The sequence below is a fragment of the Cryptotermes secundus genome, unplaced genomic scaffold (assembly GCF_002891405.2).
Source record: "Cryptotermes secundus unplaced genomic scaffold, Csec_1.0 scaffold423, whole genome shotgun sequence".
Taxonomy (NCBI): domain Eukaryota; kingdom Metazoa; phylum Arthropoda; class Insecta; order Blattodea; family Kalotermitidae; genus Cryptotermes; species Cryptotermes secundus.
Window position 1 is genome coordinate 61129 of NW_019731985.1, and position 19946 is coordinate 81074.

At 39.3% G+C, this 19946-nt stretch overlaps 3 protein-coding genes across 5 annotated transcripts in view; 1 reads left to right on the forward strand and 2 right to left on the reverse strand.

Annotated features, from left to right (window-relative positions):
• LOC111867421 (tyrosine-protein phosphatase non-receptor type 2) overlaps positions 1 to 1390 on the reverse strand; it is a 28419-nt gene extending 27029 nt beyond the window's left edge. Inside the window, exon 1 of the mRNA XM_023857270.2 lies at positions 1229 to 1390. Within this exon, the coding sequence (XP_023713038.1) occupies positions 1229 to 1312 (84 nt within the window). The 5' untranslated portion in view covers positions 1313 to 1390. The remainder of the gene's footprint in view (positions 1 to 1228) is intronic.
• Positions 1391 to 1655: 265 nt separating this feature from the next.
• On the forward strand, positions 1656 to 4746 carry LOC111867423 (transmembrane protein 70 homolog, mitochondrial). Its single transcript, XM_023857275.2, has 2 exons — positions 1656 to 2233; positions 4349 to 4746. The coding sequence occupies exons 1-2, from the start codon at positions 1769 to 1771 to the stop codon at positions 4565 to 4567; spliced, it is 684 nt and encodes a 227-aa protein (XP_023713043.1). The 5' UTR covers positions 1656 to 1768; the 3' UTR covers positions 4568 to 4746.
• Positions 4747 to 5002: 256 nt separating this feature from the next.
• On the reverse strand, positions 5003 to 17252 carry LOC111867420 (ankyrin repeat domain-containing protein 11). Of its 3 annotated transcripts, none has more exons than XM_023857267.2 (6): positions 16561 to 17252; positions 14001 to 14118; positions 11808 to 13374; positions 9833 to 10045; positions 8925 to 9176; positions 5003 to 7011 (listed from the first exon to the last, which is right to left on the reverse strand). In XM_023857267.2, the coding sequence occupies exons 1-6, from the start codon at positions 16586 to 16588 to the stop codon at positions 6832 to 6834; spliced, it is 2358 nt and encodes a 785-aa protein (XP_023713035.1). In that variant the 5' UTR covers positions 16589 to 17252; the 3' UTR covers positions 5003 to 6831. The 3 variants fall into 3 exon arrangements, with proteins under 3 accessions (XP_023713035.1, XP_023713036.1, XP_023713037.1); XM_023857268.2 differs by lacking the exon at positions 16561 to 17252 and adding an exon at positions 16317 to 16528; XM_023857269.2 differs by lacking the exon at positions 16561 to 17252 and adding an exon at positions 15805 to 16300.
• Positions 17253 to 19946: the final 2694 nt, after the last annotated feature.

Below are 19946 nucleotides of genomic sequence, written 5' to 3' on the forward strand. Positions count from 1 at the left end.
GAGACAATTAAGTGATCAAAATATACATTGTTGCACTTGACGGAAAATCTATTGACAATTAGTGATTGATAGTGTAACGGACCAAAATGAAACAATTCAAAATATTTCATTCAATTTCACCAGCACAACTATACATGTTAGTAAATTGTACAATTAAATAAAAACATTGTGAGAGTATGACTGGTCACAATAATGTAAATATATATCCTCCTTTTCCTCTAAAATGCAAAGTTAAAGAAACAACAGTAAAAGAACAGAACAGAGTAATTACCCCCAACCAAATAACATAATGTATAAAAAAAAGGTAAAGTTCTCCCCTAGTTTACAAAGCACTGCACCATGAAGACATATAGGGAATTATATTACTATTACTAGATGAGCAAAAGATATTAACATGAAACAAATGAAACTCCATCTATCCTTGTCTTAATCATCTAGTAATATCTACACATGTTCAGTCAGGGATATGGTAGAGAATAAATGTTACACTTCACACTTCCAAACATTATCATTCATCACATTTGCATGGCCATACAGCCCCTTAAGCATATTACAGTTCACTGCCGTTAACCTACAGAGTATGAACATTGGACTGCAATGAACAACAAAACTACTAAGCAATTCATGACTATTAGCTTGAGACAGACATAAATTCCTGATTCATATTCTAAAGTTTGGTATGACAGAAATAACCGAATGATGAATCACTACTTCAAACATACGAAAAACAGACCAAATAATTTTCATGTAACATAATCCTATAACCTCAAAATCTTATGTTTTTCATACATCTATGCCTTGTCCCAAACTCAATTATTAATATGCTGAAGTGTTACAATTAGTATTGTTTTATTCATTTAATGCCAGTGAAACTAAGTAGCTGACTGAAACTCTATTCAAATATGTTCCGAGGATGCTGCAGTATTGTGAAGTTTCCATGAAGTACTTCGGCCAACATTATAATCAACAGACTTTTCCAACTTCTTTTTCCGAATTTGAAGTGGCCAATTAAATACCACGCAATCGAGCATGTCATTTTCACTTTTGTTGTGGTTAAAGGCGCACAAACAGACGTCAGTACACCGTTAGACAAATCTGATACTTCTGTAATTAAATACAAGAAGAATGTTATAGTACTTTACAGATTTCTTATATTTCAAAAAGTGCCCTGTCCTTGAACTTGAATTAAACCTGGTTCAGTACCATAGTTTCAAACACTTTTTCACACCTGGTATAATAGCGGCCAAGCTCCTTTGGAATCTATTTCCAGAAATTCTGATGCTACATTGCTTTTTGATGCAACCGTGTTCATTTTACCCACACAATAAACCCACAAGCCATTAACAAAACATACAACAAGCTTGCACTATCAACTCCACAGAATGCCACACTGCCAACACAACTACTTCTATTTCCTACTATTAAGCAGGGAGGTCAATGAATATAATATCTCTCGAGATAGCTTAATGTCCCATACTAGTCAATTCAATGAGAATGTGGACTTGTCTAAAATCATAATATTATTTTATATTATTCATGATGTAGTTGTAAATCATTTTAATATTATAAAATATGTTTACGTACGGAATATATTTAGTTTGTTTTACTATTCTTCGAGATTATAACTGTCGACTACATCAATCTTTCAAATTTTGGTACTTCTGTAAAGTTTGTGGTGTCGGAGGCTGTTCTGCACGAAGTTGATATGGATGAAACTGTTCTTAGAGTACTTTCTTTTCAGTATTAGTTGCTGTTGTAAATTAACGCCATGTTTCTAAGTAAACTGTGTGTTACCACATCCCATGTGGATAAAACGTTGAAGCTATTTTTGGCACGTAAAACGAACTGGACTGCAATTTGTAGTTTTGCGGACCAATGCAAAGCATCAGTACAGTTAACGGCAAAATGTCATTACGGATTTAGTACGACCGATAGTAGCAGAAATATTCAAGTGTACTATGGAAATTTAACGCCCCAGATTCGTGCAGTGAAAATTTTCTCATTAGTATCCAGTGTAGCTGGTCTGGCGTCGCAACCTATTCTCGTACATCAAATTCCAAACTTCGGAACTCCAGTTGTAGTAGCCCTCTTTGGTTTTGTCGGTTTCTTTACCTTCGTCACTCCATTCTTACTCCATATGATTACAAAGAAATATGTTACTCATATATACTTCAATTCTGATACTGAAATGTATTCTGCAGTTCGCTTAAATTTCTTCCTGAGAGAAAAGACGGTAATTAAAGTAATGCAGCTTCTTTATGTGTTGCTAAACTACTGCTTCCCCTTAAAAGAGTTATGTGGAGAAATATGAGGACCAAAGCCTAGGAGGATGCCTTTAGTCATTTTTAAATAATGTAAAAATCTCATAGATGTCACAAAGGCCAGTTAGACCAGTAAATATAGAAATACTGTCAACATAACTTGTCACACTTTAAACAGTAAAGTCATATTAGAACTTGGTTACTCAGGCAAGAGAGAGTAATACTTCTCCAGTCTAATTCAGCTTAGGAGATGCAGACTGCTAACAGAATTGACAGGCCTTTGGCCCAGCATATTACAAATAAAAACTTAACCATATTACAAGAATTGATGCAAAAAATTTATGTTAATATGCTGAAGTTCTTCATGATCTGCGTAAGTCAAGTTGCAGCTCCATCCAAAATCATGATGTGTGTGAGGATTATGACTAACTCTTTATGACTTGAACAGGTTACCAGTGTGTTGCAAAATCCCCTATCCTGGAGAACCAGGATTTCCTTCCCTTAGGTTTCCTACCATGACCAATGAGTCATGCCTACATACCTGTAACCCTGGGAAGTGAACTGTATTTGGTGCTACCCACTAAGCCAGTAGGGCCTGGAACTCACAAAGGCAGGGTTGCAACTCTCTGGGGTTGAAGTGTCTCTTATGAGAGCTCTTTTTTTTAAATATAGTAAAACTTGAAGCCCTAGTCTTCTGAGCAAAGTGACAGGGATTTTTGAGGATGATGTTGAAGTCTAGCACTGATATCTAATTCTCTTCACTGTCAGCAGTGATGTTAGGTTTGAATATTCAAATAAAAACAGTAGCATTTCCAACAGGCCTAGCTCAGGGCCACAGTGAAAGGTCCAAAAACATTCTCACTACAGTACCATGTATAGGTCCGGCTAAAATTGTGTTTGTCTTTGAACAAAGGGCATAAAATGAACATAATGGAATGGGAGGTTATGTCCAGTCAACTAAGCTTCCCAAACCACAAAATGACTTTCAGTGAAATTAGGAAGCTACATTGAAAGTTGTCAATTAAATATTCATTTGGACCATCATTCCATGGGAGAGTGTCTTACAGGAAATTACTGAAGAACTGTAATATTCTGCTAGCCAGAAAATTTTTACTGTCATCATCATCACATAACATTGAAAAATTTCAAATAGATTCGGATATACACAGTATAAGATACAAATGTAACCTACATGTTCCAACGCTAATCACAGTAAATACCAGAATGCAGTGCTGATGAAAATAGTATTACTGGTAACCACACTGTAAATTTTGTTGCAAGATAACAATTTTCAGTATTTGTATACAGTAAACTCCTGGTTATCTGGCATGTGTGGGGACTGAGGTGTACTACTTACATGAGTGTGCCAGCCACATTGGAAAAACTCTAACAAGAAACCCAATTTTCACAGTTTTCACCCTTTTCCAGTCTTTCACATATGTCCATTTTCTGTCTCAAAGCCAGAATAACATGTTTTCAGTTCCTAGGCAACATAACAGATTGATGGCAAACATTTTATATATACTATAATGGCAGTTGCATGAGGGGGTTAAGATGCTGAACACTCCTAGTAAGAGCTGGAACAACTACTGTGAGCAGAGAGAACACACATCACGACTCGTTTTTTAAATTACTTTATAAATAAAAATTATACTTTTTCTTCAAAATTGTTGCTGGTTGCATGAGAACTCCACGTGTTTGGATACCAGACAAGTGGGAATTTGTAAGATTTGAGGTTTTCACAGTGGTGACTATGAAGAATGCCATTTTCTGGGATGTGGCGCTGTGTAGATATTGTGTAAACCAACATTTCCAAGGAACGTATCACCTCCATCTTCAGGGTATAAAAATCCATGAGTCACAGGCTTAAACTGGCTCCTTTCTCACAGATTTTTATACCCTGAAGATGGAGGCAATACGTTCCTCCATAATGTTGGTTTACACAATATATACACGGCGCCACATCCCAGAAGATGGCATTCTTCAAGTAGGAACTTAACTGTATATGAAATTACATAAGGAATTACAAACACTTCAGATAATTTTAAATTACACTGCAGTTATTTTGATGTGCTTGCTTTTTACAGATTACCTTCATGCCAGATGAGGTTATTGTGCCAGATGTGCCTGGATTGTTTACCTCTTTCCAAGTTAAGGGATCACCTTTATTTGTGGATCCACGGCTCTTTGTTGATCCTGGACATTACACAAGGATAATGGGCTACGACAAACCAATAGATTTTAAGGTGAATGACGTCTCAGCGGAGAACATGAAATCTACAGGAAAGAAAGATACTGCTCAATAGGAGCTGCCTGCATCATTCTGTGTCATCCTGCAAGAAACTGTAACAAATAGGTTGGGCTGACTATTAAATGCAACATTCTGACTGTTTTAAAACATTTATTTTGCAGCATATTTTCATTATGTATAACAGATCTATGTAAAGATAGCCTGTAAATATATACAAGTAAACAATTACATGACTATGTGGAAGTTTTTTATTCACTTCACTGTAGTAGTACAAATAACCTTTCAATGCAGTGTAATCTCTATTGGTTGGATTAGAGGATTCGATAGTGAAGACTGAAGAGTTTTCTCTTCTGGGATGTAACATTGTAAAGCCCGGTAGAAGTTCAATGATGTTTCGCACTGCCTGCTTGGCGCACTTTTAACCACTGAAGATGGAGGCAGAATTTTCCTCTGAAATGTCTGTGAAATTCTAGCAGACTGTGGTATCACATTCCAGAAGACAGAACTCTCTATGGTATTCTGGGCTGTCACCATGTAATCTGGCAGGTAATACCTTAGGGCCTCTGCATAAAACTCTCTAAGATACTGAGCATCTGATTTTGTGGGCCATGTGAACGTATGAGAAAGGCATCCAGCATTTGGTGTCCCAATGCCAAACATCCCACACAGATATCTATCAAACCTCCCTTAACTGATGGGTCAGACTTCGTCTACTCTACTATGATGACCTGGACTTTCATCTGTTCTCTTATATAAGTTCTGCTCATGCTGTTAAAGATTTAGACACACAGCACCACAGAGAAGCTAGATGAGTACATATAAGACATCCCTCCATAACACACAAAGAAATACATTACAGCATGTATACCACACCCCTCTAAATTGAAGGGTTAGTCTTATTATGGTTCTATCCTGAACAGAAAACATAGTTTTCAATAGCTTAAAAATTAAAAATATATTGCTAATGTAAAAAGTCATTTTTAATGTGAATACACAGAAGTGCCTTAGACTATCTTAACATACTGCTCCCCTTGTCACATATTAGTTTTGGCACCTAACATACATAACTTGTAATTACTTTGCAGTATGGACTATACACTGTAAACGTCCTTCATCATGTACTAACATCAGTTTTTATTAACTGAACAGTATTAGGCCTTCATAGCATTTTGCATAAACCTATATCTTATATTTATAACTTTCTTGGCACCTCTCTTAATATGAAATTGCTATATACATTTTATGTTCCAATAATGACTACATTAGCATCCAGAATTATATTTCTAATAATCACAAAATTTTGAGCATGTGAGAAGTACACAGTCATCAAAAAATCACACAACCCATTAAAAATATAACAGTTTTATTCTGTCGACTTATGTTAATTGTACAGTACTTTCCATAACACTACAAAACAGAAATTCACAATACATACTGAAAATAACCTTGCACAAATTCACTCTAAAGGTTCTTGTACTGGTATATCAATAAAACAATAGCTAATATGCCAGAATGTTTACCCTGCCAGAGATATTTTTATCTCCAGTTGCACACAGATGTCCTGAGAATATGATCCACAACAAACAGGCATTCGCAAAGGAGCAAACATCACTACCATAAGAAGCGTCATGCAATACAGAGCCACTGAATTTGTGCAACACAGCGGTACTCAACCTGAAACTTAGTATATTAAGGATTAATCTGAACACATCAGGCTACATACTTTGCTTTGCAGTGTGTGTGTGTAAGAGCATAATATGCTGACCCTTATTGACATTACTGTGACATTACATGACTACAGTCCAGGTAGTCAAACACTGCATTTTTCTGATATCAGCATCACAACCTCACAGTTAAAATACAGCCACCAGCCAGCCTGAAATAACTTGGAAGTTTAAAATCACCTAACCTCATACAAGAAACTGTTACCATGAATTTAAATTATTGTTGCCAACTCCAGGATACCAGGAGATTTCGGATTCCCATTCTTGGACAATAAATATTAAACAGTGAATATACAATACATTACTCTTGCAACATATCTTCACTACTGAAAAGCTCATTCGAAAGTGATGCAGCTGTTGGAGGATCTACAGCATCTGCCCAGTGCATTCTGTATCTGATTATAGCGAAGCCACCATGTGCATCACTCTGTAGATATGTTCTGTATTGCTCTGCTCACAGAATGGGTTGCATGAATTTTTGATGACTATGTACTGTAGCTCGTAAATGTGTGTACATTCAAACCTTCAACATGAGATCACTCTACAAGCAGTAACTTAATCACAATATAAGTGAAGTGTTTGTCACCATGGTCTTTCAGGCTGGAAGCAGGTCGAAGTCGTCACTGACATGAACCATGGGAACATGAAGATCTTCAATGACAGGTTTTGCTTTAAATTCACATATTCCAAGTTCCTTCATTTTCCACTCCCAGTCCATTCTCTGTACAGCATGAAGAGATTCCGCTTCATTGTGGTGACGAAGCAACATGGACTCCTACCACAGGAAAGATATAACACTAACAATTGTTCTATGAAGAATCTTTGTCTACTTATCTTTCAAGTCATGGTACAGTTTGGTTACGTTAACACTAGGGGAACACATCCAATAAAAGGTAAAAAATGTAAAGTTGTCCCTGTGCTTAACAGTCATATGTTTTTCTCTTTTAAGTACTTTTCATGAAAATGGTAACAGTGGCAACATAAAGACTACTGCCAGCATGCCTATATACCAGTGTGTATTTAATACTACCCAAATCCAGTGCACTGTGTTACCATAATACATACTGTAGTATATAGACCCATTGATAAGTAATGACTATAAACAACACCCGCTGAAGAAATAACTGCAGAATAAGCAATATATGCAAACATGTTCTCATAGAAACGACTGAACTACAACAATGAGGAACAGTGTTTTCTTTGTGGTCAGTGCTGAGATATAAGCAAGACAAGTTGGGAGCTGCAGTTAGTTAGTTATTGAAGAGGGTGGGTTTCCCCATGCACTTAGACCTGTCTTGGTCCATTGTGCTTCCCTCTATGATATTCTACCAGTCTCTATATCCTACCGGTACTGGTGCTTATCATCAGTCCCTCCCAGCCAGTGAGACCGGCTCTACTAGCTGAGAGGTATCTATAATGCTTCCCCCATCTACCAGAGGTATTAGAGACTGTTGTTGGGTGGGAACATCCGTAATTTGGCTCCGTGACCTCCTTTGGAGATATGAGGTTCTTTTACGTGCCGTAAAGCTACGACACGGGACCCACGGCTTAAAGTCCCTCCTGGAGGACTTGTTCCCTGAATTTTTCCGCCCTTAAAAATTCGACGACCTCTGCTGGGTATTTGAACCCGCGTATTACGAGTCATGAGGTGGGAACGTTACCTCTAGACTACAGAGGCCACTTTGGGAGCAGCAGTTAGTCAGTCAGTGAAGAGAAGTGTAGAAGGCTGTTATTAGATGGCAACCTGCCTGGGAGTTTGACAACTGAAGCAATAAGTCAGTCGTGGGACATTCACCAACCAGTAACAACATAAGCACAGGACACTGTCAGCATCCGTTGCCAGGAAACAGCTAGTGAAAACAGAATGAAAAGACTCCGTGTGTGCTGTAGTGAATTGGAGTGTGTGTGAATTTAAGTCACAGCATTTATAGTTGCTTCCGGTTACCATCCGTAAGAATACAATAAATCCAATCTCCAATCCAAACCCCGTCTACAGTCAGACTCGTGACAATATCATCATTGATCCTACTGTACAGAAACAACAGGAGACACAACTGACTGTAATGTTACTGAGTATTATACTGGCTGATTCAAAACAAAATGAGAGAAAAGGAATGGAGAAAACTGAACAAGGTCTTTCATTTTTTTTGTGTTCTGACACACTCGGTATCCTCAAACTAATCAGCATCAAAACATGGAAGGAAACAATGTGCCCTAATCTGAGGTACTATTATGTGAGGGACTGAGGAAAACCCTAATCAGATTAGTCAAGTCTCCCAGCCAAGATCTGAACCAGGCTCCTCCCAAATATATAGCAGGCACATTACTGCTTGCACCAATTTGTTCAGTGATGATATCGCACCCTGTGATTAGAGAGACATATCAAAGCAGATGGGCATAATATGTAGCATGAATGGAGATGCAGAAAATTAATTTGGTCCCTTAATGTGCCACTTGAATCCACTGCACCTTCCTCACCTAAGCACAGACCTCCCAAAACCTCTTTACCCTTATAATTCCCAAATACAAATTTTCTTGGGATGTCATACCTTCCTTGTGTACCGTGCGTTCAGGATATCCCACCCTCCGTAATTCAATCACCTGAACAATATCAGCTGCAGAGACTCCTGAATATGCCATTCATTACCGCTGCCACCATTTTCTTTTTTTTTTCTCAACTGCACTAACCTTAATTTTTTCCCATTTATCATCAACATCCTGCAACCAGCTCAAGAACAGTCGACCATTATACCGTGACCGAGCATTGCGATCCTTCTCTTCCTGCTCTGGTGTTATCACATTGTACACTTCCTCATCCTTCAATATAGTACACACTGAGAATGGTAGTGACTGGTTGGCCAGAGCTCTCGCAGCTCGACCATGAACTCTGAGAATCTCCTGTTCCACTGACAACACAAGTTTCTCCTTCTCAATTACATGCTGAAACAAATGATCATATTGACCACACACCTTCAACCAACCAATGAAACACACAGCTTTACAGTGACAGTATTTTTTTATTTGCAGTGGCCCAGACTTCCTCCTAAATTCTCTTCCAGGCCTACACATTATCGAGTGAAGCATCAAGGCCAACGTTTAATTTCACCTCCCATGAATAACACATATAAACAGGCAACCATAAACCCACTTTCTTATACTGTATACTAATTATGCTTCATATATCCACACTGAAATATTTTAATACTCACAGAATAGACACAATACACCGAAATAGAAGCCTTCTCGCTCGTTCATGATGTAGTACTACACAACTTATTGCAAAACATGTTAACACTTGACAATTCCTTGCTACAGTAACTCAAAATTACATAATTACAAAGATAAATCTCACGTTTACAATGTTTATATATTTTTAATTATGTATATTAGTCACTGGTACTTCAAAGTATGTGCAACAGAATTTACTTATCATATAAAACAGCTTCACATTCCGGCTATTTCACACTCTGGGGAACAGCTCCTGGTACCAACTGGATGGACCCTAGTAGCTGGTCTACCAGTAGAAGTGGTTCGGAGAGAAAAAATCTTTCTAAAATACTGAAATCGTCTTCCACTTAAAATATTGGACATTTTACCTGCATCCGCAACCTGTATCGTTCCTTTTCCTGTTCACTGAACAAGTCCTTCATAGCACCTTGAAGATTTTGTGGAGGAGACACAACTGGAACTGACAATCTTGACGATGCATTCCCAGCCAGAACATATGTACATCGGTTCATAAGGTAATCCTTAAAACCTTGTGGAGGTTTTGGCTGAACTGGAAATAGTCCCTTTCGACGTCTCTCAATCTAATCAGTACAGGAATTGTGATAACATGAACAGCGCTCAATTATAGTTTTAAGACTAATACTACAACAGTAGAGAGGCAAGATATCAGTACGGTTTCCCAAACTTTCTTCATTGTAACAACCCTTCATTCCAGAAAAATTTGGATATGACCCCGCACACACTTATGTGGAAAAGTCTATAGAAATGAAAGATGGAAAACAGGGCAACTTCTGTAAGATAACTAAACAGTGTCTAATACAAATTTATAAGTTATTTAACAACTCTGTTTCAACTACATGGATTATACTGTATCAAATGGGATGGAAAGATTATCATGAATGAATGAGCAAGCAAGAATATGTGGCCTATTTCAGCATATTATCACAGTGTTCATCTGGAGAGACTGAGGAATGCCATGAAAATCATGTTACAATAGCTGCTTGCCCAGCTACGATTTTAACTGGGGGCTCTAGAATACAAGTTTAAAATACTACTATTACACGTACATAAACACATTTCATCAATTCAAACCAAAAAGCATACACTTTCCAGTTCTTTCCCTGAATGCATGCAGGATCTGGCAGGCAGCAAGCACAATTACACACATAAGCAAGGGATTCCACACACTGATACACGAGTTCCTGGCAACAGAAATTTCTGGTATTAATAAATCAAAGATGGTTTGTTCTTCCCATTTATGATTTTTACATTAAAGTTATTTTAGACTCACTCTAGTATCTCTGCACAAGAGCCTGCAACCTCTAGAAGACGCAATCCCTTGTGAAGGGTGGAGGAGTCCATCAGACTTAATGGTGTGACCCAAAGATATCAAATAAGAACCCGACGAATAGGGAGTCCAGTTTTCCACATCTTTAAAGTACTGTGACTCTCTGTCTAGGGGTCATAAATATAGTGGGGGCAGGCCTGTCCAAAGGACTCAGGCAGCAGTGCCTAAACTGGATACCTGAGATCAGGCTAGCAACCTACTGAGGTCAAATGTAATATCCAAAATCCCACAGATAGAAGGCCACACAAATGATGGTAAGACCATACTTTGTTGGGAACAGGGACTTTTCCTAAAGGAGATAGGAAGTAAAAATAACCACATAACCTTGGGAGAAGATAATCTTATGGCTCCACAGAGAGAATTGATGGTTTACAGAACTGCTCTCAAGTGTTGGAACTGAATCCTGAATAAGCAACCTCCTACACAAGAGAAACAGGTACAATACATTAATATAACATAGGGAACAATAAAACAGAATTTGTAAAAACAACAAAGGGAAGGAGAAAAACAAGGATGAAACTGTAAAAAGTGATTAGTAGCATATGAATCCAAGAAGCTGGAATCTGGAAGAGGAGCTATGTATCAGACATGTGACCTGCGTGAATCAGAAAGAAAATAAATTAAGAGTGGAAGAGGCTGGTCACAATCCATTTTGAGACACTACCTGGCATTCAAATGGAGACACCAGGGAAAACCATAAAAAGAAAAAAATTTGGTCAGGATAGATGGTAACTTGGCCAAGAACCGTGTACATGCTTGCTAATAAACCAACTTGGTCACTCTCCACCCTTGACTATGACAATGATAATGTCAGCAGAGGGCACCTACATCTGTGAACCACGGTGGGACCTACTATTAACAATATTCATTTCGGTGAAGGAAACAGAACGGTATGTATTGGATCATGGTACTCTCCCTCCTGAGACCTCTGGAACAGGAGTCTAGGACACTATGCCATTAAGTACTGAAAGACAGAAACATGCACATTAACTAACCTGCTTCCTGATGTTAAGAAAAAGTTGGTAGCAGTTTGTGATTGGCTGCTCATGCGGATGCACTTCTGTTGCTGTATTCGTGGAATCTGAAGGCTCTGACACAGAAGTTGAAGTAGCTGCTGCCTGACTTTCTTTACTCTGTTTCATTTTCCTTTTTCTGGGATGCAGATCAACAGGTGGAGGTTGTGGGGGTGCAGGCTGCACTGGCTGGCCTTGCTGCTCGGCAGGTTCTGTCGTCTTTTCTTCAGGAGCAGATGCTACGGACATGCTCGTAGAGGGAACAGATTTAGTGAGGCTCGTGCTAGTGGTTACTTCCGAACTTGTGAGAGGGACCACAGGTTCTGCTGGGGAGGGAGACTGCCGCTGACTATTGCTCTGGCTTGGTGATGAATTATTGGAGCCCCTGTCAACTGTATTGTTACTGCTCAATCCTGGGGCAGCAGGAGAAGGGGCAGACGTACCACTAACTGAGATGGAAGATGTAGAGAGAGCAGCTGATGATGAGTTGGCAGACCCTGGTCCAGTACCACACGAGGAACCTGATGTGCCACCCCCTGATCGATGAGAGCTGCGCAAGACCCTCTGGTGATGAGTGGAACGCTGGTCTTCAGATAACTGGGGCCCAGCCGCTGTTTCCTTCTTTTCATCAGTTTTCACAGAACTACTGTTACTTCCCAGTTCTGATGCATTTGTGCCATTACTGGAAGTGGGCACAGAGCCAGTTGTACCCGATGCCTCTTTGTCAGGAGCAGTGTCCGCACTATTCGATGAAGCAACAACATAGGGAAGTGCCTGATGATGTCGAGCTGCACCATTTTTTCCACTGCGATTTCCTTGCTCTTGCTCCATAGAAGCACTCTGCTGTGGTATTACAATCTTGAGTGGTGGGACTTTTGGTCCGGCAGCCCACGTGGGGCTAGGTGTTGTTACTGACCCTGTTGCTTCTGGATTACTGCTGTCACCACACTTACCCCCTCTAACCTCATCAGTTTCAGCATCAGTCTCAGGAGCCAGTCCAGGCATAGATTTGCCGCTATTCCCACCAGGAGCAGCAGAAACATTTACCAACTTGGGGCTACTGCCGGCTGACCCTCCAGTACTGCTCGGGCTCCTACGATCTGAATTGCTATTTCCTGACCCATGGACACTTTTGGTAGTGGAGCTGTTACCATTTTTTGGATTACTAGCGACCTTTGAACACTTCTCAGAAGAGCTACCATTTCGACCACCCCCAAATCTACCCGAAACACCACTTCCATTCCTTGAATTCTCCTTGCCACTGTCAGAGTCCTTACGCTTCTTTCGTTTGTTTTCTTCATCTCCATCTTCTGCAGCATCACTTGTTTCTGTGAAACTTCTTTTGCTGCCCTGGTCTGTGGGGCTCTCTTGTCTTGCGGGACTACTGCGTGGTTCCTTTCCATCTGGCACAATCACATGAGCTTCCTTCTTCTCAACATCAGGTGAAGCACTGGTGCCTCGGACAGATGCAACTTCTTTGCCACTCTTGAACTCATACACATCTTCACCACCTGCTGCCTTAGCCTCCATGTTGACATTGAACTCAACCCTAGGGACACAAACAAGTCAGTACAGAGACTGGCTGAAGGCTGGTTACTGGATTTTAGCTCCCTGCTGGTCCTGAGGCACTTGGGATTCTGTTCAATACATACTTGGAGCCTTTCATCAGGGGTACAGTGCAGAAAAATGTAAAACAAACCACTTGAATCCATGAAAGCATCTGCTTGCTTGCTACCTGTTTCACACTGGTTTCTTGGAGGACCTATTCTTAGACCCTGAAGGTGGAGGGGACATGTTCCTCCAAAACACTGTTGATTTTCAACAGGCCACATGGTGTTATACGCCAGAACACAGAACTGTTCAACCAAGAATTATACTGCAATACCTGCACAACATTTCGACAGCCACAGCACCGTACATATTGATAAAAGCACAAAGAACACTTTTTAATAACTTCGGGTGTTCTGTATTGGGTATGCAGCAGGAAACACGAAATGGAATGCACAGTTACGTTTTTATACATTAATAATAACTTCACTCAGCTTGGGGGATACTATTTCATATGGACAGAAGCCCCAATTGCAATAAACTATTATGTTAGGTTACAAATAAGCTTAGAAAAACAAAACAAACTTAGTTCCTGCTCTGGTCAGCAAACCAAACTGGAACTCTTACCTCTTGCTACTGTAAGACGCTACATCAGTAACTGCTGTGACCTTGATTGATCTCTTTTCATCCCTTACTTTTGCCTGATGCAAGCGCAGAGTTTCCCCTGGAGAATTATACTTGTCACCTGCAATACAACACATCTATAAGCTAAGTCTGCAGGTTTCTTTGACTGAGAGTTTGAAAACTTCTCATAGTTTCCAGTTTTCTCCCAAACAAGTTTTCAAAAATTGTTTTTTTCCTTTCAACAATTGAGAAAACAAAGATATCCTGTTTTTCCAGTGGATTCCTTACTTTATCCTGTCATCTGATGAAGGTAGCAGAACCATTTTTCAGAACACCATGGTTTGAACAAAGTGGCATGATGAAAAATATCAAAAATATCACTGAGAAACATTTTTATAATTTGGAATCACTATACAGTATACACATCTTAAATGATGATGATGATATAATGTTGTCCCTGTGCTTAATTAATTAAGCACCGCACTATGAAGACATATGGGGAATGGAGGTATAGCTCCACTATTCCTGATGTATGCACTAGGAGGTGAGTGGTCAGTTTCATGCCCAGGGAAGGAGGCCACAGTACCCACTGGATAGCAGACTGGGTTGGCCCCATGGCCAGTCTGGATGCTGAGGAGTAGAGAAGAATTTCTTTCTCCTGTCAGGAATTGAACCCTTGCCATTCAGCTTACAGCCTGTAGATAAACCAACTGAGCTACCCAGGATCCTCCTACAAATACCTTACATCTTCCCAGAATCAGTGAGCAACTGCCCGGTACTGTCTGGCTATGGAGATCAGCTCAATTATACAAACATGTACATTATGTCAGATCTGAGGTTCTCACAGCCATTACTATGACGAGTGGCGTCTTCTGGGCTGTAACATCATGCAGTCTGGACACACCCTGAAGTTCAAGAGGAACACAGCACCCCCCATTTTCAGGGTTAACGGCTAAGCCAAACAAGAAACCAGATGAGCAGGTGGCAAGCCAATTCTGTCTGCTCCTGCTGACTTCTTGCTTGGTTGACACTTCAACCCTGAAGATGGGGATGATATTTTGCCCTGAAATCTCAGGTGCCAGCAACACTCAAAATCAGGTTTGTTTACAAATGCTGGTGTAAATACAAATATCAAGTGAAATAAAAACAAGAATCCATGCTTAGGATGATTCAATATGAAGCCAGGGTAGACACAGCCTCTCCACTGTGTGTGTAATCTGCATGCAAGGAAACTCAGATAAAAACTTAAAAAGTTTGCATTTTAAGTGTCATATCAGTTAACATCTGTTGACAGGTGGTCAAAACGCGTTCTGTTCTGGAAGATTCCTTCACATCCTTCCCCATAATTAATATTTCAACGACGATCAATTACATCTATCTGACTGTTATAAAATCCCCTTTAACTGAATTATCTTAAATTCCTGAAGTGAATACATCACTATTTCATTTTTCTTTCCACACCACACTAAAATGTCTTCATAACATTTTCACTCCAATCCCTCATTTCAAGCAACTGCACTATGCATTATCTGTCATTAATGACAGACAATATATGAGTAAGACTTCACTTATTCATAACATACTTGGAATCATGTTCACCCTGAAATACATCATGCTGAGGCAGCAACATTAGTCACTTTCTTCACTTGGTTTGATAACAAGAAGTAATAGAAATGTGGTATTAGTGGCAAGAACTTTAAATAGAGAAACATCCATCAATCACAAATATTTTACACAATATTTTCACATAACATGGACAAATCTTTTGAGATCAAAGAATGTTCCTAAAATACACAAAATCTTTTACCTTCAATTGCTAAATAGGTTAGAGCAATGAACAGCCTTCATTATGGCGATTTTGACAGAAGTATCAAACATCATTCCGACAAAAATACCAAAAACCTTAATAGTAAGTTACAGAGGTTCGGTGTTTTGCGACGAAAATACTGACATTCAACCTTGCACAAGGAAAAAAATGAGGGCCTCAAAAGAAAATTCTGGCATTCGTAGGTAAAGAACAGTGAGAAGCGAACGAAATTCCGTCACAGCCTTGCCAAAGCCTTCCGTAATTGTTCATACATATACCGTAATTTTGACATTCCTATTAAAAAGTAGATTGCGGTTTCTAAGAATTAACTTTGAATATTTCCTAATATGGCTATAAGGAGAACTGACATTCCAAACTGTCCATAAACGAACAATGTAGTAAGATACACTCAGTCCATCACAGTACGTCAACTACCATTTATCAGTCTCTGAATGGATTTAATTACTAACACTTTCACCATCTTACAAATTACATTCGACTTTAAAACGCACCTATTACATTCTCAACGCTTAGACCATCACTTCCAGAACTTCACCACTAAGTACATTAAAAAACGTACACACATATCATACGCACTTCGACACTAACGCACAGCCATAGATATAATACAATCAACACGATCAACACTGTGGTTTCACACTGCATCACAACACAACTGCCTCACTGATCCGTGACAAGTTCCGACTACTTCGTAATCACGGATCAACTAGAAATTACATCCCACCATTTTCTTACCTTTGTTCTGCGATGGTATCCTTCGCATCTCACAGGGGGCACCACGAGTTGTGGTTGCGGAAATTTGAATCCCACTACTGTGACAGAATTTAAACTTCTCCTCCTAAATTTAATTTAAAATGTTTGTCAAGGATATGATTTAGGTATGACATAACTCATTTAAAGTGTTTACATCATACAATGGAAATAATGACTTGGAAATGATGATACCGTTCCGTGTCAAACCAATTTTCTTCAGAATATAACAAAGTCACATTTTACGAGACACAAGTCGAATATTGACAAGCTTGGTACAGTATCTAATTTCATATTGTCTTTTACTTTTATGTATCATAGTTCATCCATGTATCATGTGCATTTATGTATCATAAACAACCACTAAAAGCACTTCCTAGATTCTCTGCCAACGAAATTAAAAAATTAGCCACATTATGTAGGTCTTATAACAGTACTCCTTTCTTTCAGTTCTATGAACATCAAATTATATGTCTCAATATTATCCCAATTCCAATATAAACTTTGTACATGAAAATTTTTTTCTTCGCGTGTGATGAATCACACCTCCCTCTTCGTCGTCACCCATTAAGACCGGCAGATCACGACGACATCTTTCGGACAATGTTGGCGAAACTCACAAATATACCGAGTAACAGGTAGGGCGTTCCTTATGAGCCACGGTCCGCTACTTTCCGAATCGTGAGAAGATCTGCCGCCATTTTGCCTCCTCGCGTGTGAAGTGGAATTTTGTCTCCGCCTTCGAGAAATTTCCACCAACCCCCGACTCGCCAAGCCTATCGATCAAAGCACTACGCACACTCCAACACCGCTTCCTCTGTTTACATACATCTGAATCTTAAAATTAATTGTTATAATTGCATAAAAAGATTCAGGCAAAAGGAAAAGAAGAAAATGCTGCAGAATCCCGAATAGAAGTGTTAATATCTTAGTGACATGACGGTGTCAAGAATTGTTGTGGTGAAGGACAATACAGCAGAAGGAACTACCGTCATTCATGGAAGAAACATTTCAGCATCAGACGTTTCTAAAGGAAAGAAATGAAAGCCAAAGAAAAAGGAGAAGTTGAATTATTACTTTACCAGATCTTAGTACAATTTATGGATGTCAAAATATTGAATAGTTTCGTCAAAATATTTTTCTTGTTTATAAAAACGTTTGAGCATCACGTAACAAGAACACACAAAATATGATGAATAAAAGATTAATAACATGCAGCAGAATACAAGCACAAATAACAATAATATTAGTATGAACAAGGTGATGAAAAATAACCGGAAGAGTAATAATACGTATTAACACCAATAAAAATAATATGACGGGGTTAAACTGATACGAGGATTAAATAATTACTTACTCTCAACACGGATTACAGTATAATACAAATAAAGCAGGATCAGTAGTCCTTCCCACATGGCATATGGCAGTGTAGCGGACCGGCTCCATTTATGGCGGTTCACAAATGTTACATATAGTAAATATAGCAGACAGTACAATCTGTGTACATTTACTATTGCGTTATCTGACTTCCATTACAAGCTTGCCGACTGATGGCTTCATTGCAACGACAATTTGCAAAAATGCGGATATTAGCTTTGTAATGTGTTCGTCTGTCCGCAATTTCGAACCCGTTTGTGAAATTATGCAATGAAGTAAAATGGTAAAGCTATCCATGTAACAGAACATGGAGGCTCATAGAGTTGTGAGACGTCGAGGCTCTCACATTTTCTAGGCAGTCTGCTCATAGATAGCGGTGAAGCTGTCAGCCTTACGCGCCGGCCGCCCTTTACTCCTAGGAAGATTCCTGGTACTCATGTCTGTTAGAGGCTGTGTCGAACCTAGGGCCGTAGTGCGGCTGGAAGGATTAGGTCAATTAAAAATCAAATGAGCTCATCGAGAATCGAACCCAGTTCCCGTAAAATCTGTCGATATATTCAACCTTTTATTATTACCAGACGACAGTAACGAGCATTTTGCACGAAGACTAACCCCCCTAAATGCGCAATGAAGTGAAGAATATTTCGAAGAAAGTTGTAGGGGAAAATGAAACACATGTTTTGTGACCAATGCATTATACAGGTATTCTCGGAAGCCTTACGCTCCTCAAGATGAATAAAACAAAAAAGTGCGAGTGGGCCAAAATTGCTGGTGTGCATACATTTCCTAACTTGTTAGTTTCCTTCCTGCTACTAATACTTCGTGCCCTCGCGCAACGGGCTTTGACTGGTTCACAGGAATATATTCGGATCTAAGAGGAATGAAGTAATTTGGGAATTTAGATTATCTTATTACACAATGAGAAACTTCCTGATATCTACGAATTGTTTAATATTTACATTTAGGTGACTGCAGTGGCTTACGTGGGAGAGAAAAGAAACTCATACGAATTTTGGTAAGGAAATCTCCTGGAAAACGGTCACTCTAAAACCTAAAATGAAACATTTCATAGAATTAAGTGCTGTCTTAAGGAAATGAGTTATGAGAATGGGAGGTGGATGGCACTGGCTCATGATCGTGTCCAGTGTCTGGCTTTGTTATTAGCGGAGTTGAACCTTCGGGTTCTGTTCTCAAGAGAGTTTGTTAAGACATGTCTTGGGAAAGAAGGCTGTAAAAGTGGTACGTGGGTGGAACTGGTTCAGGATTATAAGCAATGGTGAGCTTTCGTATTAGTGGTGTCGAACCCTTGGGTTCTTCAATAAACAAAAGGGATGCTTCTTTAAAGGTACTTCGTGTAGGCAACCAAAGGGAAGAAGAGTCTTGTGTAAATAGGGTTCATGTTTGAACTTCCTGTCTGAGTATGAGCACCGGAAGTGCATATTTTTAAAACAGAATCAAATAACTTTCTAGTGATGAAGTAACGGTCTACGTCATTGACTAACAATGACGTTATTGGACGGAGCATGACTTTATCGTCTGCAAAATTTCTCACGTATAGTATCTCAGCGCGGGCGAATTTAAGATGGCGCTTCTATACCTGAAAATAATTTTCTAAATAAAATTAAAACTTGTACGAGATTTGTGTTTCTCACGGCAGTATTAATATTCTGGTAGTGAAGTTCAGCGGACAGGTACCAAACGTTTCGGAGGAACATCATTCTCTCATCTTCAGGGAATAAATTAAACACGTTAGTTTAAAGTAAGCATTCATTTCGGAATTATCTGTGATGTTGCATTAGTTGCGAGAGTTCGTATAACTTGGAGCGAGATGTGAAGATCGAACGTCAAGATATTTCTCACTCTGGAGGTTCACGACTCGAACCTCAGCTTGGACTTCGGAGTCCACTCTTCAGTTCGTAGAGAGGAAGTGGCCATTATATTTCGTCCTTAGTGCTGAAGTGTCTTCCTTTATATGATTCTCGCACCTCTGTATT